General features: G+C 41.6%; 1 protein-coding gene across 1 annotated transcript in view; it reads right to left on the bottom strand.

The window, feature by feature from the left end:
• si:ch211-267e7.3 (ADAMTS-like protein 2) overlaps nucleotides 1-12,594 on the bottom strand; it is a 32,061-nt gene extending 19,467 nt beyond the window's left edge. Inside the window, exons 1-3 of the mRNA XM_087850541.1 lie at nucleotides 12,381-12,594; nucleotides 6,814-6,897; nucleotides 2,379-2,479 (exon numbers count right to left, since the gene is read on the bottom strand). Of these exons, the coding sequence (XP_087706667.1) occupies nucleotides 2,379-2,479; nucleotides 6,814-6,897; nucleotides 12,381-12,470 (275 nt within the window). The 5' untranslated portion in view covers nucleotides 12,471-12,594. The remainder of the gene's footprint in view (nucleotides 1-2,378; nucleotides 2,480-6,813; nucleotides 6,898-12,380) is intronic.
• Between the last annotated feature and the right edge of the window lie 11,668 nt (nucleotides 12,595-24,262).

Here is a 24,262-nt window from a genome sequence, read left to right as displayed (position 1 = left end):
ACACTACACGGCATCCAGAAGACCATCAGGGTGTACACCTCACCCCTGGCGTCGTTGCCCACCTCTCAATTTTAAATACACGTAGACATTGAGGGCTAGCAGGAGGGGCTATGCGCTTACCTGCTGCTCTCTGGCAGGTAGCTCCATGCCCTGCTGGGTTTTAAATGCACCTTAGAACACACATGCATCAACACTACATATGAGCGGGTGGAGGGAGGTTTGGAGTCTTCACACACCCCCGTTCTCTGTTGCCTGTTGGAGCGGGGGGGCCAGGAGGAGGAGTTGGCCGTCCGACTGGGGTCTGGAGTGTGGGGCCTCCCTGCTGCTGTGGAGTCGGGGCGGTCTGCTTCTCCCCACCGCAGGGAAAAGGGTAACACCACCTGGGTCTGGGTGCAGTTCCCCCCTCCAGGGGCAAGGGTACCTAGACCCAGGGCTTAGAGTACGCTTGGGGAGTGTGATTGTGTGTACAGTGTCTCTCTATGTCTGTCTCCACGTTGGGTGAGTGTGGAGTAAGTGCATATGAGAGCATGAGGGTGGGAATGGATGTTTGTATCTGTGTGTGCCTGTATGTCTGTGTCCATATGTCAGGTTGGGTATCAGACGCCACCTCTCTGTGGACATCTCAGGCCCTCCAAGGTATGGAGGCCTATCTCCCCCCACCACTCCCCCTGCCAGTGGCAGACGCCCTCAGACATCGGTGCGTTGGTGGTTCTTTGTGTCCGGGGTGGGCGTCCAGGTACCCACAGGCTCACTCCTTGGCGGCTGCTTGTCGGGGCCTGGAGCCTGGGGCTCGCTCGGGCCACTTCGGGGGTGGGGTGCCCTCGGCCTCTCGGCCTGGGGCTCGGTCACTCTGGCACAGCTGGCTGCCGGCGGAGCTCACGGGCACGTCGCTGCAACCCCCCCTGGCTTCTGCTCCGCGGCTGCTGAGTGACCCCTCATCTGGGACTCTCCTCAGCTCTTTCTGGGACAGTGGTGCAGCTGCCCCTCTGTTGGTCTTCCTTGGTCTCTTGTGTTCTGGGGGCCTCTGGATGTCTGGAGTTTTGATCTCCTCCATACCTGCTTCATGCCCTGGAGGACGGGGCTGTGGCCCCCCCACACCCTGTAGCAGATCATTACATGAAGGAACCTTTAAAAACAAGCGTTCATGCTCACAGGTGTGCACACGGGTGCACACACACACAAACTACACCCTTTTTGGCTCCTACCTCAATGCACACTGTGCTGTCGATCTTACATGCTGCACAATAATGTTTAATATGTAGTATTTACTGTCATATTCCCATAGATCATTGTGATGTTGTTTATTATATTGCTCTTTTTTTTTTGCTTGTTTTCTCTTTTTTCTTTCTCAACAGGTGATCCAGGTGATTGATAGATGGATTTTTGTCTGTTTGTTTTGTTGGTTTTTGTTTTTTGCCCTTTATCACCGTTCCTCTTCCCCGCTGTTTTTCTTTCCCTCTTTCTTTCCCCCAGTCAAGTCTGTCCCGTGTGTAGCAAGTGAAAATAAATTAAAATAAACATTTAAAGGTGAATCAAATGGACCAATAAGGCAAGGCTGGGATGGTCCATTTGGTAAAGTAAATCCGTTGGGCATCTTTCCTCGCCTTTAGACAATAATGCTGATGGCAGCCTCGCTTCTGTCAGTCTGCCCCAGGACAGCTGTAGCTGCCTCCACCAGTGTGTGAATGTGAGAGTGAATGAATAGTGGAATTGTACAGCGCTTTGAGGGTCTCGAAAAGCGCTACAAAAATGCAATCCATCATTATTATTATTAAAACAACCAAACGGGACAGGTGAAGAAAGAAAAATTGCTATCCATGTCATGAATGTAGTGCAGACTCACAGACAAATGAAGGATAAATCAAAGACAGACTTTTATTTTGGAGGAAGAAGACAAGTGAGTAGAGACAGCTGGGACGAGTTAACATGAGACACACAAGACGAGGACTATCACAATAAAACAGGAAGTCTGGAGTCTGTGGGCGACTCTTGCTGCTGTTTGTGTGGGAACAGCTGTGGAATTAAAGCACTGTGGAATCACACTTCTTTAATTATCTGACATAAATAAATGTAAATGAGATACTGGCAGCCTTTCAAAGGACAGAGATGATTTTTATGCCTTAGTTTAGGTCGTATGTGTACTTTACTGTATTTGAAATGACTGTACTAAAATGTAAATGTTTTCTTTTAATATGATTTTAATATGGTGCAGAAACACTGCAATTACTGAATCAATGGCACAGCTGATCTGTTTTATTCTTCAGAACGATGTTTGGTGTTTGTGCGTCTGGGTTACAGTTACATCTGCAGGCTGAGACTGCACATGTGAAACCAAAACATTCAGAAGGTGGAATATCATCTGAAAGTCACTCGGTTACCTCTGCATGAGACAGTGTCTCTCCTGGCTCCTCACTCCTCCTCCACAGCTCCTGGAACAGGAGGACCACGTAGACCACTCCCCCCACCACTGAAACACCTCCTGGGAGAAAACATACAGGCCAGTGAGTAATGTGAGGTGGGTCATTAAGGTCAGCCTGTAACCATCAAACATTAAAATAATGACCGTTATTGTTGACACTGTTACGAAGAACGCAGATGGCGTCCTTAGCAGCACCAAACAGTGGCTGTGGACCTACTGACCAACCAAACAATCAAAGTTCACCTTTTTAAACTTCTCACTAATCGCTGAAACACGACTGTGTAAAGTGTAATATTACACTAGTCAGGCCAATGCAAGCTGTTCATTAGGTCTATCGCAATGTGAACAATGAGTTATTGAAGACAAAAGAATTGATTTAAACCAAATTATTGCATTATTGTTTACAGAAATGTACAAAAAAGTAAAATATTATCATTCAAATTCAGATTTTAATGTGTTTTGCCTCTTATACTAAATTATTTACGCTGAAAATATTTTGCAGGAGCTGGAAATGTCTGCATGCACTTACTTCAGACTTACCTGAGATGTTTTTGTATCCAAGTATTATAGAAAAGTAACAATTTTAATGTCATCAGTTGTCTACCACTTTTTTGGAGTCCAGGCTGAAGAGGACAGCAGCCCAAGCTGAGATGCCTGCTCCGTCCATCGGTCTGCTCAGACACTGAGTCCTGAGTTTCCCCAGGAAACTGCTAGAGGGCCGTCGTTATTACCGTGTTGTTTGGAAAATACTGCGCACTTAAAATCAATCCTTTGATTTTTCTGAAAGTCGACAGAGCCCCTTATAATCCTGTGTTCCTTATGTATGAACTCTGGTTGTGTTTACTGACCTCGAGACGATTTTATGTGCACGGCGCTCGAACATCTGTCAAATGTTTCAGTACGACTTTGCTAAGCTACGAAGCCGCACCGCTCGATGGATTGTCGGAGCATTACGGCTATCGTAGGCGGAGCCTCGCGGAGTGATACGTGCTGTGCTTCAACATAATGTTACCGTATTGTGTGTGTATAACCTCTTTTTAAGTTTTGTGGATATTATACATGGTTATGCTGAGGATATGTCGGCCAGTTTCCACTGGAAATGCCTTTTGGTTAAACTGTCAGCAAAGAATTTGTATTTGCACTGTTACATTTTTATATAACTTTAATGCACATAAAACACAGCTGCTTGTTTCAGTGAAAATACATTGATGGGTTTTTTTGCAGTAATAAAGTTGTGCAGTTGTAAAGTATTTTGTCTAGTGCAGGGGTCTGCAACCGTAAACACCCAAAGAGCCATTTGGACCCAGTTTCCACGCCAAAGAAAACTCTGGGAGCCGCAAATACTAAATCTAAAATGAAGATAACACTGTATATATTGTTTTTTACCTTTATGCTTTGTGTGAACAACTAAAGTGTGTTGCTTATGAAATCCATGAAGTTACAGAGAAAATTATATTTTATTTATGTAATTAACACATTTTGAACTCTTAAAGAAATATAACAAAAGGAAAGCTGAACTAAAATGATCCAGCAAACAAAAACTGTTGTATCACCTTTGGGCTTTTGGAGCCTTGACCTGAATTTTAAAAAATAAATGGAAAAAAGCTCTATGCTGCTAAAAAAATGAAAAATAAATATTTGCAAAATTCTGCATAAATATTTGTTTATTTACTTATATTTATTTTACATGGTAAATGTGTGTGGCGGGGCGTGGTCTGCAGCGCCGCTGCAGGGGAGGCGGACGCACCTGAGCTGCACTCGCAATCACGCCTCACCACCTTAACGTCTGTGCTGTTGTGTTGGTGTGTGTCGGGCTGTGAGCTGCAAAGCTACAGCTGGCTGTGTGCGTACAGCAACCGTGTGTGAAAAGTGGTCAATAAAGATGCTGAAAAGCATGTTCATGCAAACATCGTCGGGTCTGCTGTGATATGTTTACAATAAGACTTCTGCTCCTGAACCTCTGCGCACAGCGTCTGCAGATCAGGCTGTACGAAGTCAGTTTACGCAGGACTGTAAGCTGTCGTCTGTCAGGCGTGAGCGTGTTTGTTTTAACATAGTTCACGGTGGAGAACAGCTGCTGACATAATGTGGATCCTAAGATCCATAACTGGCCTACCTGGGGTTGAAAGTCTCGATAAATGCATGGCGTTCGGCGGGTACACCGGCTTCCGCCAGTGTGACGCTTATTTTGAGCGACGAACAATAATAAAATATAATTTTATTTTTATATTTCAATATCACAATAATCTTCCAATTTAGAACTACAAGTTTAAAAAGAACTAACATAAATAAAATACACTTCAGCTAAATATTTCTAATTTATTTTCCCAAACCACGCGGAGCTGCACTATAAGAACTAAAGAGCCGCAGGTTGCCGACCCCTGCTCTAGTGTCAATTATGTTGTCAGTTATATCGTTATTGCAAATTTTCAAATGTATATCGTGATAAATATTTTTGGTCGTATCGCCCTGCTCTACGGTGTAGTGACTGTACTGTTAGCTCCTCCAGAACAGCTTAAGCATGGCGTTATTTTTGTGCCTGAGCGCAAATACAACATTTTTTGCAAGTGCACATGTTGCATTTTGAGAAGAAAATTATTTTCAGCGAAGAAAATTGCTGCCTGCAAGAAATGTATTTCAGTGTTTGCTATTCTCCATACTCACACAATAACAGCCCCTCTCGCTCAGATCTCTGCTCTGTGCACGCTCAACTCTCTACACCATTATTAGTGTGCCACAAAACACGCTCCAAAATGTAGTTCAATCCATTTTCAGTTAGTATGTTGAATTATTCTATTTAAAATTTTTATTTATTTTTTAATACCATTGTTGGTTTTAACCTAATTTAAACCAAACCACTCCACTGCATTTTTCTACACTCCGGACCATGTTTCCAGAATGCAGTAGCTAGCAAGCTGATTGGAGACTGTAACAGCCAATCAGAATTTTTGCATCCACGTCTGTGATTGGTTGGTTTTGTGGCACACTTATAATGGTGTGCAGAGAGTTGACCGTGCACGGAGCAGAGATCTGAGTGAGAGCGGCTGTTATTGTGTGTGTGTGTGTGTGTGTGAATTCTCTATACTCAAAATCATTTTCTCTTCAAAGTGCTACATTTGTGTTTCCAAAATGTTTTGATGTGCGCTCAGAATAGTGGCACAGAAATAGGGCCATACCTTAACAGGTATTTGTATCCAAATCTTATTCTTTGTGTAACTATCCAGAGGTTGTGGTCATAGATGAGAGGAGATCTTCCAGTTAAGTATACTGTAGAGGAACTGGTGAACCTCTTCAGGCCTGGCCCTTTGTTCAGCACAACAGACCAGTCCACATCCAGTCCAATTCTTTATCTTTAATTCTTCATTTGTGAAGTAGTAACCAGATAGTTGCATTCCTCCACGGCATGAAGAGAAACCAAAAACATTAACTGTGTCTCACTTTTTTGCCTTTTTCTGCAGTTCCAGTAGAGACACTAAAACCCAGCAATCAGTGAACTGATAGACTAAAGCAATCAACAGAGAGCTGACATTTAAGGTGTTCATGGGTTGATTTGGTGCCCCTGTTGTATTGAGTCAAGAATAAGGTGAAATATTTTACTAATAACTGGTAAAATAAACTTAAAAGCTGCTGGGATGTACTGGTTTGACATTAGCAACTAAAACTCGAGCATAAACAATAACACTCCTGTTTCAATCGTCTGGTGTCTTTATGTAATAATGATAATAATCCATCAGTATTTTTACAGCGTCTGATCAAATCCTGTTCTGTTAAACTTCCTAATTGTATATTATACAAACTCCACGCTTCTGTTTCAAAGTAAAAGCAAAAACACTTCACTTCTTAACAGGACTTACACCGCGACATTTTCAGGAACGTGTGGCAAACATAGATTTACCTTAATGGTATCTTAATAATGTACTTACAAACGTGTGCAGTGGTTTGTGTGTAAGTTTTGAAGACTCACATCATAATTAAGGTTTTGTAAGTGAGTGAGACGGAGTTGTTATTCAAACGTTTAGATAGTTGTATCCACAGAAAAAGAAATGATCCGACTCCGTGAGCTGAACTTAATTGTGTGTAAACGACCAGTTTTTTATTCAGGTTTGGATGTGAAGCAGTTTTACATGTGCTCACATTGCTGTGTATTTATGTGTGGCTGTGGGCACATGCTTGTGAGTACACACCAATCACTGTACACGGCTGTAACCCTTTTGAGGCACATTTCTCTCCATACTTGAGCTTTACTGATATATTTGAGCTTTACTGATAATCACCATTTCCCCCCCTTTTAGCCAGCATGTTAAAAATGCCCCCACCTGCAAAAATTCAGAGTCAGACTGAAATCTACATGACAACAGTTCTGCATGCAAAGAAACTCAAAAGACTGTGATCACCTTTTTGCCTGTCTGTTTCCCATTTTGACTTCCGTGTGGTCGTAGATGGCCGTCATGCTGCCCCACCCTTACTTCACTTCTGTCCTAACAGACACAGACAAATCATGCACAGACACATAAACATGGAGAACATTAGGACGGCTTAAAGAAAAATAAAAGGAAAAAAATTATATAAATTTAAACTTTGTCAGTGATGACAGAGCGCTCGCACACCGCTGCACGTCTGGGCGCACTGCGGTTGAGCGTGCTGCAGGTGAACAGCATCGTGTGCTTATGCGCTTTTCTTTAGCTTGAGATGATAATTGGCTGTTGGGTCGTTTATGTAATGATTGCCATCTAAGCCCACTAGATGGCGACAGAGATACTTACCCGTATGTAATGCTGATATATATCATGCATGAAACTATAAATGAAAATTTCATGTAGACTGGATGATGTCGCCATACTCAGACTCCCATCACGCAGGTAAAGTTTGGGACAGACTGGTACAATGCTGATATACAATATACAGAACACAAATATATAAATATTAGGGGGTGCAACGATACTCGTATCGATATTGAACCGTTCGATACAGCGCTTTCGGTTCGGTACGCATATGTATGAACAATACAACATTTTTAATTTATTTCATCAACTTTCCTTCTGACGATGCTGTCTGTGTTGAGCGCTCAGTGGATCTGCGCTCGACAGTGCAGCCTAGGCGGAGTAGTCGAACGCAGATTCACTGAGCGCAGGGCAAGCTAGCGAGACAGAAGTTAAGCTCGTTGCAACATGGCAAACTGAACCTCCCCCACCCTCATTCAGATCTGGCGTTTGGAACTATTTTGGTTTTCATGTGACGTATGACCCTGAAGGTAAGCGAGTCATGGACTAAAGTAAAACAGTATGTTGGATGTGCCAGCAATGCTCAATTACATTGGTGGGAACTAGTGTGTTAGCGCAGTTAGCTCGTTAATGTGTTGACGCCGTCCAGCCCCACGCACGGGGCGATCCGCGGTAGCTCGTTAACGGAGATTTGCCGTGTTGTGGCGTTAACCTCATTTCAGATTAGCGCTGACAGCACTAGTGGGAACACAACATATGACTGCACATTTACTCCGACATCATCCTAGTGCAAAGACAAGTGGAAGCAGACAAAAACAACAAGCACGCATGCTACAAACTTTACCCGAGTCATTTAGACAGCCGTTAGCACATGATTCTCCTTATGGGGACCTGATATGTTTAATATGCTGCTGAGAATATAGCCCAGAAGAAGCGTATAGTAGAGCTTTTATTTTGGAAAGAGACATTTCTCTGTAATAAACTCTCTTTTCCAAAGATGAGTGATTTCTCCATCAGATTTATTTATTTATTACTTTGTTGTTTCAGCAACATTTAAATTTAAAAACTGTACTTTTGAGTTAAAATATATATTTATAATTTTAATAAATGACAAATTAAAAAGGCCTGAACATTTTTTTGTATCGAACCGTGACACCAAAGTATCAAACCGAACCAAACCATGAATTTTGTGTATATTACCCCTAATATATATGTGTCATATGGTGAAAGGTCCAAGTTTGGCATGCTGCTACAACCACACCCTTACATGAAAACTCAAAAGCTTCACAATATAATGTCCACCAAAGATCATGTTGATCTGATTAACAAAGTATTACGCCCAAATATGGTGAAAGGTTTTACCAATATTACTGTTATTAGTAATATTACACTAGGAGATATTCCGGACAGTAAGAGATCTTGAAGTGTGAGAGAAACAAGGATCTGGTTTTACTTTGTTTGAGAGAGAAGACGAGGCAGTCTTCGGAGACTGGGTGAAGGTCACTTATGCAGGGATAAAGATCTGAACTGAATTTGGTCGTCGTTGAGGTAAACTCTGAACAGCGCATGAATCCAGGTAGCAGTGACCATATCTGTAACGGAGCATGAAAATAACAGAAAGATCCAAAGTTAGAGGTAGACAGCATGAGGTCGACGATGGAGGGGAAGAGAAGTTTAAAGGTTAAAGAAGTTTAAAGTGGTAGTGAAATTAATAAAAATTGATTTCAGTCCAGGAGCAAGGCTGTTGATAATAACTTCTTGGAAAAGGCTCATGAGCTCTGCAATGCTGGGGTTTAGATCTCGAATGTTGTGGCCAAAAATCTAGGGACTTGCATCGGGACTGCCTCTGCATGAGGGCCGAGGCTCTGAATGACGAGACAGGGAGACAGCGGTGGAATTATAACGGTTCTGTTCTGAGTAAGAACTGGTGGCTGACAGCTTCATGATCGAAGGGGAATTTCTTTGGCCATTGTTAATTGGTCTACGGCGGCAAGGTTGTCTCAGTGGATGGGAATGGATCTTTTTGACCATTCATGGCTCCATAAAAAACCTGCACTGAACACTAGGTACATTTTATAATAATCCCCAAATCTGGCAGAAGGAGCAGCATGTGTGTAGAGCTGAATATCCTCAGGACAGCTGAACATGATAAAAGAAAGTGATTCCACTCCAGTTGGTGAGCAGAAGTTACCAGACTTGCCGTTCAGTTTCGGATCTGTCCAGAGTGACTGTGTCAAGGAGTGATGGTTAAAAGCGCAGCCTTGTGGATTTTTGCACAGGGCAAAGTTTAGGTGTCCTAACAGGTGAGCAGCTGCTATTTGGAAAGACAGGAAACAAGGACGTTTTGAAAAAGGAGATTAATTTGATTTAGTTTTTTAAATGGGTAAAGAAGCCTGGAACTGGATGATAACCCGTGAGTTGGAGGTGACGTGGAGGGAGATATAATCAGGAAAGCTTTACACAGATGGACCAAATATGGCAGTTTATGGTTGTTGGAGAGTATCCAACATAGGCAATCATTCAAGTCTATATATTCTCAATGACGCCTTATACAACCTGTTCTAGACAGGCGTCCTATATCATCGTCCTGAGCGCATTAACTCAGAGTAAAGAGGGTGTTCACGGTCAGCAACAATGAACCGCACCTTCCTTAAACAGCCTGATGAGTTTGTCCAATGAAGTTTGTTGCTGATTGATATTTTTCCAGCAGTTCTGACGATCCTGTTCAGTTTGTTCTTAATTGCCCGATACGTAAAGTTATTAACGACTTCTGGTGACTGACTTTAAAATAGAGCACTTTAAAGGAATTTAGTTACCCAAAGTGCTTTCCAGTTAGAAGACGGCGACAATAAAATACAAAAACACATATCAAATAAAGAAGACAAAAAATACAAAACAGAAAAATAAAAACACAAAATGTACAAAACATAAACATAAGTCTTAAAAAGGGTACAAAAGATTAAAATTGATGAAAAAAACTGACTAAAACTATCTAGACGCTAACAGTAGTACTCACATTGAAATCCAAAGGTTTTTTTTAACCTCCTATGACCTGGCGTCCACATTTTGGGACATCTAGACCAAAATACTTAATTTTTCTCGACAAGGGCCTGATATCCACTTACGAGGACAAATTACAAATTAATTATTTGTTACGAAACAAATGTCCTCATATGTGGCTCTCATTTTTCTCAAAAACAAAAATTAGGTAAAAAAAAAAAATTGGTAATTCTTTGTTTTTACATTCTTTAGGTCCCAATCAACCCAAATAGCAAAGAAAAATTAAAAATGCATGCCATGAAAGAGTTTGGGTCTTAGGAGGTAAAACATGATTTAAAAACTGCAACTGCTGGGGCCAATCTAACAGGAACAACCCATTCCACAATCTGGGGACCAAAAACTCTCAATCCACCCAGCAAGTATAATGAAGCACAAACATAATGAGGTACATTTAAAGTTTGCTGAACAACATTTAGACAAGCCTGGGAAACACTGGGAGAGTAGAGTCTGGTCACATGAGACCAAAACTGACCTCTGGATGCCAGAATACACCCATGTTTGGAGGTGAACGGCACTGCACATCACCAAAAACACCAAACCAACAGGTGGGAACATCGTGACGTGGGGCTGTTTTCAGCATACAGCACTGTGATTCAGATCATTAAAGGATGAGTGGAAAAACGTCCTGAGAGTCTTGATAAAAACTTGCTGCCAGGATGATGAAGATGAAACGAGGGGACACTGATGCCAAACACAGCCAACAAACTCGGTTAGTTTCAGAGAAACAAACCAAAGCTGCTAGAATGACCCAGAACCTTCTGGACTGTGGAAGCATGGGTAAAATCACACCTGTCACTGTGACTAGTTTCTGCATACAGCAGGCGTATTGAAGCCAACAAACGCTTTTGTACGACGTATTGAATCATTTTCAGTAAACATGTTTGATACTGGTTCCCTCTGTCGTTTCTCATTATTGCACATAATTTATGGACATCAACATCGTTGTTGACGACATCTATTGAAAATTTAATGTCAATAGCACTTTTATAAGTATAAAAATTGGTGATGTGTTCAATACTAACTTTACCCACTGTATATTACAGATATGTATTGCTGTCTGATACGGTTCATCCAAGAAATATATGCTGTAGTTTAACTGAGTGAAACCCATGCATCCCATTATTGTGTTCCTTAGCACCCATACAGTTTATGGATGCAACTTGCTGACTAAGTTTAAAACTTAATAAATATGAGACGATGGGATGGCCCAGACAGTATCAAAGAGGGATATGCAGCTTCTAGGCATGAAGAGTGAAGCCAACACACGAGTGTCTTAAACTCACATTGTCTTTAGAAACCGCTCTCTGGTTGTGTAGATGTCTATGGGGAAATGTCTCTCAGCCCTCTGGATCTATGACCTTTGGTAAACATTTTCCTGTTGAGTTTGTGGGTCCAGCGCTAGCTTGGGGTCCACAGAGCATTATGTCCCTTTTTGTAAATAAGAGTAATTTTCTTATTATGACCATCTTTTATTTATAGTCAGAGGATCTGACTATAAATAAATGCTCTGTATGGACCACAGCTGTTACTGAGAAGCTACTGCATACTGTAAAATGCTCTAAGTTTCCGTTAGTTACCTGTAGTTAGCCTAGTAAATGAACAAAGTTCAGACAAAAATAACATTTTGAGATCTACTCTTGCAGCAAACCATCTGTTTGAATTAGACAGAGGTTCAAGAAGCGGATGTTTTCAGCCACACTGATAAACAAGCAGCAAAGCTGAATGGGGGGAAGAACAGCCCACAGACAAAAGACGCTTTTTGGCTTCAAACATAAAGCTCACATCACACAGGGCATGTTTGAACCTATATGATACCGGTTACTGCGGCAGAGCTTCAACAGCTGGTGTTATATCTGCTGTGATCATCAGCAACATTTAAGCCACTTCACTGCGTCTGTTTGCCGTCTAACGTGAGCAGTGCTGAGCGGTTTTATGGCTCTTTACAGTCCGGATACGTCGAGGGGAGCAGTGACTTCCCCGGACTGGGTGAGACTTCGTCCCTCCGCCTGTTCGGGGACTTTCAGTCAGAGACCGCATTGCCATGTTTCTAATAAACCGAGCATGGCATCAGTTACGAACTTGATACGAAAACTGGAGATAAAACCGTGAATTACCAAGACCCCCGTCATAACGTCTGAACAGAAGTGATCGGAATGAAGTGAACAACCCGAGTTATTTACCTCAACGGGCCAGCTGTCCGTTAGCGGGAAAACCGGGAGATGAAGCAGGAGAATTGAAACCGGGAGAGTTACGATTCCTTTAGCGAACATAGTCCATTCATGTCAGGGACCTACAACACGTCCCCTCCCTCCTCGTCACCTCCGGACCCTCCTCGCTCCTCTCCTTGTGCCCCACTTCGACCCCCCCTTTGAAGTAGCTACGCCTTCCGCTCTCACTCGCACGAACACGCACGCATGTGCACGAACATGCACGCATGTGCACGAACACGCACGCATGTGCACGAACACGCACGCATGTGCACACTCATCTGCTCGCCTGGATAGCACAACTCTTGACCGCTACGTGACATGAAGGCAGGGGCGTTTCCATGAATTATACGTCGGGGTGGCGCAGGGAACCTAAAAAGCGAGGAAATGCAGATATCTGGTTTGGAATAATGCAGTGTAACGATATATCCAGAGGACGCACTATTCCGGGTTTTCTGTAAATAAAACCAGCTGTCAAAGAGAAATGACCTTTTCTCTTTGAAAAACTACTACAGGACAGGGACAACCTCCAAAACAGGAGTGTTTTTATAGCGGGAGGGTGGGGGGCCATCGACAGTTTTTCCCTTCTCATCTTTTCTGACTGTTTTTCACTAGTTATCCATTTGGTTATGGTCAGTGCTACTACTGGCTGCATTAGGTGATACTTGGAGCCTCCAGAGGTTGCAAAAATAGTCCGACTGCCTGGATGGCGCATCAATATGTGCCGCTGACACAAGGCTTGTCTCTCACCACAGTCAAGAGCATAGGAGAAAATCCAGGAGCCAGTTACTCCAGGAGAGCTGAACAGGGCAGTCTAAGGCTGCGTTCACACTGCAGGCGAAAGCGCATCAAATCCGACTTCTTTGACCCTCTGCGACCCATCTATCTGATCATGGTGTGACAGTGTTAACAGCACAAATCCGATATTTTCAAATCTGATCTGGGTCACTTTCGTATGTGGTGCTGAATCCGATACATATCTGATGTTTTAGAAAGCGACTGCTGTTTGATGGTCACGTCGCATTAAATCCGTCTTTTACGTCACTGACGCGAGACAAAACGCCAATTATCTGCGCCGGAGAAGACATCGTGAACGCTTCCTGGCCATCCAGTGTAGATGTTAGTGAAACTGTTTGGAAGACAACGTTGGAGAAACGTGAACATTTTATTTGTACTGTATAATCTGCAGATTCTGACAGAAATCTGCAACTATCCTTTGAAGCAGCGCTCCTCTAAAACAGCAATCAGGATCATTATTAGGCCAAATGTAACGTCCGTCAGTCAAACAATACTGTTGCTCTGGGTCTAAACAGAGCGCGTTGTGTGTGATGCCTTCTTTTGCACATGCGGGCGCTTTGAGCGTTCACACTAGAGTGCGTTTGTTGTCACTTTTTATTTGTCGTGAACGAGCAGACAAAAAAATCGGATTTGATCAAAAATTGGAATTGAGCATTAAGACCTGCAGTGTGAACGTAGCCAAAGGTCCTTACCTCATCAGCAGGACCTTCCTGCTTCCCTGTGCAAGGAGAAACAGAACCAGCACTCCCAGTCCTACAAAATTACCTCCAGCAGGCACTGGCATGAATGTCTCTGACCAGACAATGTGGCAGACATAGAAGGGTCTGCAGAAGCTGTGGAGAACAACATATGCCTGTAATATCATTCAGAATGACTGGTTTGATGGTGGGTCGGTGATGATCTGGGGAGGCCATGGAGAGACGCAGAGCTCTACAGGCTGACTTCTATTAGCTATTGTGATCTCTACTTTCAAGATCAGGCTTCAAACTTTCCTTTTTGCTAAAGCATATAGTTAGGGCTGGACCAGGTGACCCTGAATCCTCCCTTAGTTATGCTGCAATAGACGTAGGCTGCCGGGGATTCCCATGATGCACTGGGTGTTTCTTCTTCACTCACTATGTGTTAACAGACCTCTCTGCATTGAATCATATCTGTTATTAATCTCTGTCTCTCTTCCACAGCATGTCTTTATCCTGTCTTCCTTCTCTCTCCAACCAATCACAGCAGATGGCCCCGCCCCTCCCTGAGCCTGGTTCTGCCGGAGGTTTCTTCCTGTTAAAAGGGAGTTTTTCCTTCCCACTGTCGCCAAAGTGCTTGTTGGGGTTTTCTCTGTATGTATTATTGTAGGGTCTAGCTTACAATATAAAGCACCTTGAGGTGACTGTTGCTGTATAAATAACACTGAATTGAAGAAAAAGTCTGATACTGTTGGCCTTAGCGGAGTCTGTTACGGATTCAAATATTGGGAATGGATACAGGAGGAAAACCAAAATAACAACACTGGTCCGGCCGGGTCAAGTCAAACGATGATTTAATGAACACACGCGTGGGAGATGGACACCATACACAGACAGCATCAGATCTCAAAATGGTGGAGCCTTGATCAAACTCTTATAGCCTCTAGTGGCCCCCACCTAATCATCAGAGCCTAAACATTCTTTGTCACACAGCGCCTAAGCTACGACCTTGGCTCCCTGTTTATCTGCTCCTGATGAAATGGGGCAGTATGCTCTGTTCTCTTCTAATCAGACAAATGAGACGATGACTTTCTGTGAACAGTATTTCTTATAAATCAGCAGTATAATGCATCATAAAACAATATCATTCATTCACAATAAATCAACAGTCTAATGTAATGCAAATCAGTTTACCAAATGTAATAATTATCACCTTCTTCTAGTTCAGGAGCATAATGCAAACTGAAACTACATAATAATTCACAATCTTTAATTAGGGGTCTAACATGGCATAAAATAATATCATAATCTGACAATTCCCCCTGTTGAGCTCTTTAGACATAAAGAGCTCACTTACACCCTGCAATCCAGTGTTGCCGGGTTCATTTCTCCTTACTCCTCAGGCCTTTTGTCCCCCTGTTGGGTGAACCATATGTGAGATGACCTCTGTGTTTACGCAGTTCAGATGCAAGAAAAACTTTTATTACAACAACAACAGTAGGTACAGATGATACTCCCATCACTCCCCAGTTCTCCCACAGCTTTATTTCGGTGCTACCTTATACCCTCCAAACGTACTCGGACTAGAACCTCTGTCCGAGGAGCTTTTAACCTTTATTTTATTGCTGTAGGCACCAGTGTCTTCCAGTCGGGTGATTCTCTGCTCTTGTTTCCTTCAACCTCAGGGGTTAGACAACCCTTCAGTCGTTGCACAGATCAGGGGATTATTCTGCCCCGATTTCAAACAATGATCTGTGTATTCTGGGATCACAGCTGTGTTCCCCAGGAAAAGGAACAGAAAGGTGTTCTCCTTATGACCAACAGCCTCTCGAACGTCGTTGGTGTGGTGTTCCTGGATTTCCGTCAACCCCTTCGTGGTTATTGCTGTGTTTATTTGATCCATCCTTTTTAGGTGACTAACTGGAGCCCAAAATGCCATGACACTTGAACCCCGTTGATGTTTCCGCAGTCACCGTAACTGTCTCTGCTGCCAAGGATCCTCGTATATCTGTGACCTCGTCTGGTGTCTGTTCCTTTCTCTGTAAGAGACAGAAAACCAAAACACCTCTCTTCCTAACTCTAACAATCTAATGTTGCTGTCTACTGATCTTTTGGTGATTCAGAATTTGTTTAAAATATTCAGAATGTCCCAAGGACTTATCCTAATTTAGTGTATGTGTGTGTAAGCGTGTTTGCATTTAGCCCGCTGCACTCAAGGCATTTCCTACACTTTATCAGTCCGGACTATCGCCGAACGAAGCTTATGACCTTCAAAAGACCGAGTGCCAACTCATTATAAGCACATTTGCAAGATATATATAAAAATGATTAAAACCACTCATTCTAATAAAAGACATAAAAAACAAATTATCCATTTCTAATTCTAACATGTGTCCATTCAATGAAGCTAGAAAATTAAAAGAACAGGTTAGTGACCTCATATCTTAGAAAGTATCAGACTTTCTCCTATCCAGTGTCGTTGCTCCAGTCTTGTTATTCTGTGTTAGGGAATGAAATCAATTTAATTGTCATATTAGATCTGTTCAACACCTGGCTCCGCCCAGAGCCTGCGTCTTCACAATCGTCTACAAACAAAACCTGTATTATTATGAACTTCACTTCAACATAAACTTGTTGACTACTTTTGACACCTGTAAATAGAAGATTAACATGGGGTTATAACAATCACTGTGATACAAATATTAATACGTCAATAGCTTCAATAAATGTTCAATGCAATGCTTGTTATATGATTCTTATGTAACAATAATGCTGATGCTAAAATAACAGTAAAACACACCCTTTTTATCCCTTACTGACCACAGCAGGGGCCTCTATGTTTTGATTCAGCCATGAATCCAGCTCACCTGATTCATCACTGAGCCCCACCGGCACTGGCATTTGACAGGGTGGTGCTGCATATTCTTTCTTTAATGTCACTATTTTCAATCTGTTAATTAGAGTGCTTAAACATGAAGTAGACTACGTCCACTACAAGTCAATACAACTGTGAATGTGGCCAATTATCAATCTATTACCAATCAATAACAAACGACAGCTTTTATTTTATGCATGCTTTTAGTCAACCACTCACCCACAGGATCTCCAATCCCAGAAAATTCCTTCTCCTCATTTAATGAGTCTGTCCTCCTTCCATGCCCTGGTAACTGGTCCATCCAGAGCTGTATCATTATGAAATATACATACAACAAGCCAAACCACACTTTGGTCACACCAACCCTTTTCCGCCCTGAAGATGTCCAACGCCATCTTAGTCTGGACTGTCAAAGGTGATTTTAACGCTGATTGTTCCGACAATCCATTTATAACATTTCCTGGTCAGATTAGCCAATCCCTGCACACTGGAATAAACATATTCAACATGATCAACATTTTTCCTGCGTGTTATTTCCCCATCTTATTAATTCCAACGCTCCATCCTTATGTGATTTGTTGCATTATGTTTATCTAAAACTCCACTCTGTCTCTAAATGTTTGAAGAATTTTTCATGTTTGGGGTCAAGTTTTAAGAATTTGACCATACGTGAAATTAATGGTGTTATTGTAACATGGTAGACTAGTGTGCCTGTGTTAATTCAGCTCCATATTATTGTGTGAAGTTGCACTGGGTTGGGAGTGGTTTTTTGTGTGTGTGTCACCTTTTTGGTGAGCCAATGGCTGGAATGGGGTTGGACTAATTAGAGGCAGGTGTACTTGATTGCACTGATACACTGGTCTACTTATAGCCCACACTACAAACACTGCTGTGTTGTTTTGTCTCTCTGTGCATGTATGTAATGTGATAATCTGATATGTTTGGGATGAATGGGTTTTGCGCTATGAATTTTATACTGAAGGTGTCATTTTGTCTCTCTGTGCAGGCCAGGGCCTATTATATGCCACAGCCTAAAGGCAGCAGAGTTTCAGAGGCTGGAGTGATCACTGGCTATATGCTTGCAGGGTAGTGGGTCTCCAAGGACAACTTCTACCCCTGTTAAAGGCAAAATGTGGAGTGCAACTGGCCGTGTGGCATAGCTGGCTCTGGCCTTGGGACTGTGTGTTTTTATTTGATTCATAAATGGGACACTGGACTGTTTTATCTTTTATCTCTTGATATTTTTAGTCACTAAATTATCTTTTAGAATTTTATTGACTGTCATCGTTTTGCCCACGACTGAGACGGTTGGTCAGACCTAAAATCTTTCTTTGGGTGTGTTACATTATCACCCCCATCGGGGCTTACCTTTCCCACTTCTGATGATATTCCTCCCTATTCTTTGCAAGTTCCCGCTTTTGGTGGCGAGAAACTGTTGGTGTGGTCAAGTGGGTGCTGTAAAAACAAAAGCTCAGGACAGAACAGTTATCAGTCATGTACTTCATACAAAATTAGCATATATTGAATTTCATATTGATCCTCTGAGTGTAATGGTACATTTTAATTTTAATTTATCAAAGCTAAACACAATAATTTTTCTTTATTTTGCTCTTGTTCTTGTGCAGCACCACATGCCCCTGTCGGTTCTATCTTACTTTTCTAAATTATTGACTATTTCAATGGAGAACCTAAATGACGTGGACCAAGGTTTGTCATTACATATCTCTATTTTGAATGTGACAAGTCTATCATTCCCCTGTTATTCATACACAGCAAATTCAAAAGTGTTAAATGTTTTGGTGTTAGTAGTCTTAGAGTTAATTTTACTCTAAGTAGAGTCACATTCTTTTAATGTAACTCTGAGGTGTAAAATAATACTAGTTAAAATCGAGTGTTAAAAATGAGTGTTTCTATTTCAAATCTGGAGGTGTTACAATGGAAACATTAACTCTTGACCTCTTAACTCTGAACTCCTACAGGGGCTATGACACCAATAGAGTAAATTCACAGACTCCGCCCCCAGCACGGCTCCAATCGAAGCTGAAGTGAAGCCGTTTCAAAACATTTTGCTCTACATATTTGAGTTGTTTGCCATGCTTGGTAAGTCATGTTTTCAAAGATTGTTTCACTTATTGTTATTAGCTTTTACTTCTGTGGCTCTTTGGAGTTGAGACAAAGCTGTGTGAAAGGCATTAGCCATGTTGCTCGCTGATAGCATAATATTCTGTTTTAGCTAGCTGAAAGGTATTGTTTGCGGGCAAATACCACAGCCTTGAAAAAAAGCTTGCATGTGAATTTTCAGTCAAATTTCTTGGTCAAATACACTTAAAACAATGTCTAGAATGTGAAATGTTGATATAATGGTGCTACTTGAAGCCTGAAAACGATCTCCCATAAAAACGAGCAAACAGCAGTAGCAGATGTCCCAAGTCCCGACTGAGTTCTACGTTAGCATTTAGATCCCTCCAGAGTTTTGTGCACACGGTTTTAGGTAAAAATGAAAAAGGTTCAGGTTTTACATTTAGTTCAGTATTACCTGTTGTCTGTGTCCTTGTCTTTTGGGAAAATACTTTACACAAGTAATGGCTCAAAAAGGATTCCTTTTTTTTTTTTTTTTTTTAACTGTGCTGCAATTGATTTGTGCCATTAATTAGTGTCAACTAATTTTTATTCAATCTCCACATAGGATATCCTTGTGAAGATGGAATATGGGGGAGAGCAGAAGTGCGTTGAAGTTCCACAAAGTAATGAATTAAGGACATGCATATTGTATTTTGTATTTATTGAAATAAGTGATGAGAATGCTGTTATTTGCATTTACCAGCTCACCTATGTCAGACCTTTTGATAAACGAAATTCTAATGAAAGTGAGAACATGTACACTGTTACATCTTTCAGAAAATGTTTTGAAATTGTGGTGCACAATTCAGAATAAATGTTTTTCAAAAACCATTGCGTCTTTTTAGTAAATGTTTATTTCCAAAATAAATTTCTAGAAGTTCAGAACAGTAAAATTCCCGCTTTTTAGAATTAATTAGAAGATAACTCCTACGTAGCTAAACTAAAATACTCTTTGACAGTTAATCTATAAACTCTTAACACCAAGTGCCAAATTATCAACTCCAGAGAGATTTGGTGTTTAACACTAAATCAGAGTTAACGTACCAACTCTCCAAAAAGAGTCAAATTAACACTCTCTGGTATGGACCCATATAGACACTTTAAAAGTGTTGAAATCAAATCTGACAGTGTTAATTTAGACATGCTGGATTTGCTGTGTAGGTATCAATAGAGTTTTTTCTTGCTTTTTCTATCAAAATTGATTGACTTTTTACAGTGGTTAATAATGGCTAATAATAATAACATGTTCAGTCATGAGTGAAATCAAAGCTTCTCTTCACTTTAGCATTTAACATTCCCAACAATATAATGTGCTGCATTAATCGAAACACAGCTAATAAAACACAATTTTCTTGATGGAAACATCAGTAGCTCAAAATTAGCAACCAAAGGGTTAAGTCTGCAGTTCACACTCATGTGAAGCTACAGCCTCCCCCCCCCTAGTCTCTGTCCTCCTACTCCTGCAAAAACAAAACAAAGCGAGACAAAACATCCACCCTTCTTTTACAAGCTGGGTGAATTGTTTGTAGACATGTACTAATCCTAAAGTCGGTACCGTTTTTGTCTCAGTGTCAAGTCAGTTTAAACATTTAGTCGTCAGTCCATCACAGTCCAGTCACATGCATACATTCACACACATTCATACCAGATATTGCTGATAATGGAGTCTCACGCGCAACCTAATCAAGCCTCCATCACCAGCAAGATGACGTCATCATTTTAAAGGAAAACAGTTCCTTGTTTTTTTTTTTGAACTGGATTGACTCGCTGCAATCCTTTTAGCCTCAGGACTTCTCATGTGATCAATGTCCCATATAAGTGAATTTCTCCAGAGCCCATTATAATTATGGAGAAAAATACTTTGCGACTGTTTCTAGTAATCATGTTTTATAGCGCTTTAAAGTTCAATCTCTCAGGCCTGGATTAAAGAGCTGATTTGTTAAATCAGGAACTCACAAAATACCAAAATATCACCACCGGTGGATCACTCCTCTCAGATGTTCTTATTTCAGTGCACTGTAACAAAAGCAAAAACAAACGTAACCAATGAAATACTCATATAATAACCAATACTGGGGCCCGTTGGAAACATGTCCAAACATAAAACCATCTTTCTCTCTCTTAGAGAAAGAAAACAATCCAAACCTCACTGATAAAATCAACCTAGTGTTAAGCAAAACCCAAAATCAACCAAAACTTCACCAGAAAGTTTTTCTCCCTCCCGGGACAATATTGTGTAGGCATACAGGTACCGTAACTTCTTTTTTGCACTGACAAAAACATGTTGGACTTATTTCAGTCAATAGTGGACACTAGTTGCACACAAATGTTTTGCTTTGGTAGAAACTTAAACAACTGAGTTAAATCAACACAACCTTTTCATATTCAGTAAACCTGTGCATTTTGAGTTCATATTACACGATTAAGACATGTTCAGATGGAGTAAGTTGAGCTCCTGGAATATTTTAATCCTTCACAATTCTGTCATTTTTTCAACACTATTCAATAACTTTTATCCAAATTCTACTTGGTCCCTTAAATACTACATGTTGTCTTCATATTGCCTACGGTTCAACAAAGTCTAAATTCTGATTACCATAAAAATTGAATGGGTCTACAACAACTACCATCCTCCTATCTTTATCCTAATTGCACGAGGGCTGGGAAATAACTCTAAAGTGATAGGTTACGAGGCAGGGTGCACCCCGAACCGGTCACCAGTCTATCACCTAGAAACAAACAACCATTTACACTTACATTCACGGATAATTTAGAATCATCAATTAACCTAGCTCTAATAGCTTCATGACTTTTCACTGTGGCAGGAAACCAGAATACCCAGAGAGAAACCACTGCAAACTAGCCAGACTGTGGACTTGCACCCAGGACCTTCTTACTGTGGAGCAACAGCACTCACCAGCATGCCAACAATGTAGGAAATACAGGGAAGCTATGATTTCCTGTTGAATTTTGTACAGATCTTTAAAGCCTGAGGCAATTGTGTTAAATACATGTGGGATGCTTACGTAAATCCAAGGGCTGGCCCCCTTTTCTTCTTTTTATTTTATATTTTATTATTGTTATTATTTTTATTTTTATTTATTTATTTATTTATTTTTCAGTGTGTTCCTCCTTCAATTAAATCTCAATCACAAAAATGTGGTGCTCCGAAGTAAGGCTCACACCGTTAATTCATCATTTTCACTCTGTACCACTGCTCCTTATCAGGCTGTGTGAAGCACAGTAAACAATTCAGTTGAGGCCTTGAGCCATAAACAGACATCACTCACAGACATTGTTTTCATAACCAAACTGCTCTAGACCCTGTCCCCTAAATCTGCACAAATGCCCTCTGGGTGACATGAAATGCATTTAACCAATTTACAATCAATGGCTTCTCGTTGTTGTAACAAATTCTGTATTTGGACGTTTGTGTGCAGCATTTTGTGTATCAGCATAGCATTTGTTAGTAAAGCATTCTTCATTGCATCAGCGTGTGTGTATCACTCTTCATTGCACAAACATGTGTATGTGTGTGTGTGTGGATCACTTCTCAGTGAATTGAATCAGCATTTTGATTTGTGTGCGTGCGTGTGTGTCATTTCTCAGTCAATCAACAAGTGCATATGTGTTCATATGTGTGTTTCTCTTGATTCTGAGTCAGTGTATGTAGATGTGTGTGTTTGTGTGTGTGTGTTTGTGTTCATCACTTTCCTGTTCTGGTGTTCTGGGTAAACCATGGCCTGAAGCGCGCTCTGGGGTCCTGCCCTCCCCCTTTTCAGTCCGTTTGGGTCCATTGGTGCTGCTGCCCAAAGTTCTCTCCATACTGGTTCTGGCCCCAATTGAGGCAGTCCTTTTCTCCAGTGTCCTGCATCTTCTCCTTGTCCAGCTCCTCCTTAACTTGACCCTTTTTGCTTCTGTAGGTCTTTCAGGGTTTGCTCCTGGTGTTGGAGCTTCTCGTCAGGTTTGACAACCTCCTGCTCCAGCAAGCTCCGGGCTGATTTCCAGTCCTGTATCTGGGACTCTAAGCCTGACTGATGGGTTCGATTAGCAGCCAGCTCCTCCTGAGCCATGCTCAGTTTCTGCTCTGATGCCTTGAGCTCTCACTGAGGGCAGAAACCTCAGAGTCTTTTCCGTACACGTCAGATTGAAGTTTTTGATGTTTTCCTTGCTTTGCTCCACGGCCTTCTGCAGCTCTGCTGTTCGGCTCTTCTCAGAGGTCAGCTCCTGGCTGAGCCCCGACACTTGTGCCTTCAGCTTATGTTCTTCTGCTGCTTTTGTCCAATCTGAGGTGCCTCCTGACCTCAGTTACTCCTCGTGTCTCTGGCACGCCCTTTTTGCTGCCCGATCCTCCGTGTTGGTCCGTCACTGTCCTGCACAGTTTTAATGCAGAGTTGTTAAGGTCAGCATTCTTTTGCTCGGCCTCACTTTTCATCCGGGCTTAATAGGCGTCTCGTCACAGCTCTGTCAGCTGAAGCTGTCTGGAAATCTCCCCCGTGTAGTGAAACGGGCCTTGGATTTAACGTTCTCCGTCTCCGCTGCATGAGATCTCTTTCCTGCAGCACTGTTGACATTCTCATGCTGTTGTTGTGGGTCCAGCTGCTGTAGCATTTGGTCGGGGTCACATCAAAGATGGTAGAGAGGAGAGGAAAGATGATAGAGGGGAGAGCAGGAGTCCAGGTCAGCCTCGGCTTTCAGGGCCGACAAAGCAGCCTGTATTAAGCATAAAGAGAAAAAACAAAAACAAAACAAAAACAGACGAACAGGAAAATGATGTTGTTTGAAAATAATGTTGTTTTGGCTATGTTATTCAGAGAGGGGCCAGGCCCTGTGTCAGCCTTCTCCCCCCCTTTTTTTTTTTTTTCTCACTATATAATCAACTCATAACCCACCAAGTTGACAGGACAACACAGGTACACGTTAAAATTCTTAAGATCATGTTTAATAATTCAAAAAAGGAATTTTATTTCATTTAGTAATCACTTATATTAATCAATCAGAGGAAAACATGTCACAATTTGACTCTTTTAACCACTAAATTTGTTGTTTCATCACTGGTTTGTGATTTACCAGTGTCTGTCTCTTTGAAGTCAAGTTGTTGTCCTGCAACCCAGACAGTTTAATTGTTAGTAGTGGATAGACTTTATCATTTAACATCAGGTGTATGTTAAGTTTCGCTGCTTTAAACTTGCTGGAAAATCTTCACGTGTTCATGAATGTAAGCTGTTTCTTCATTGCGTGTATGTGCGTTTGTGGGTGGGATATTTTTTCTTCTTTTTTCTCAAACAAGGCATTTCTCTAATTGTGTATGTTTTTAATTTTGTTTCCCAAATTTTGATTTCCCACCTTAAATAACAGCATTCCATGTCTTCAGCCAGGAATTA

This window comes from Neolamprologus brichardi, chromosome 14 (genome assembly GCF_056152115.1).
Source record: "Neolamprologus brichardi isolate AB-2024 chromosome 14, ASM5615211v1, whole genome shotgun sequence".
In the NCBI taxonomy this organism is placed as follows: Eukaryota; Metazoa; Chordata; class Actinopteri; order Cichliformes; family Cichlidae; genus Neolamprologus; species Neolamprologus brichardi.
Note: the sequence above shows the minus strand (reverse complement) of the source record. Positions and strands in the feature narration are given on the sequence as shown.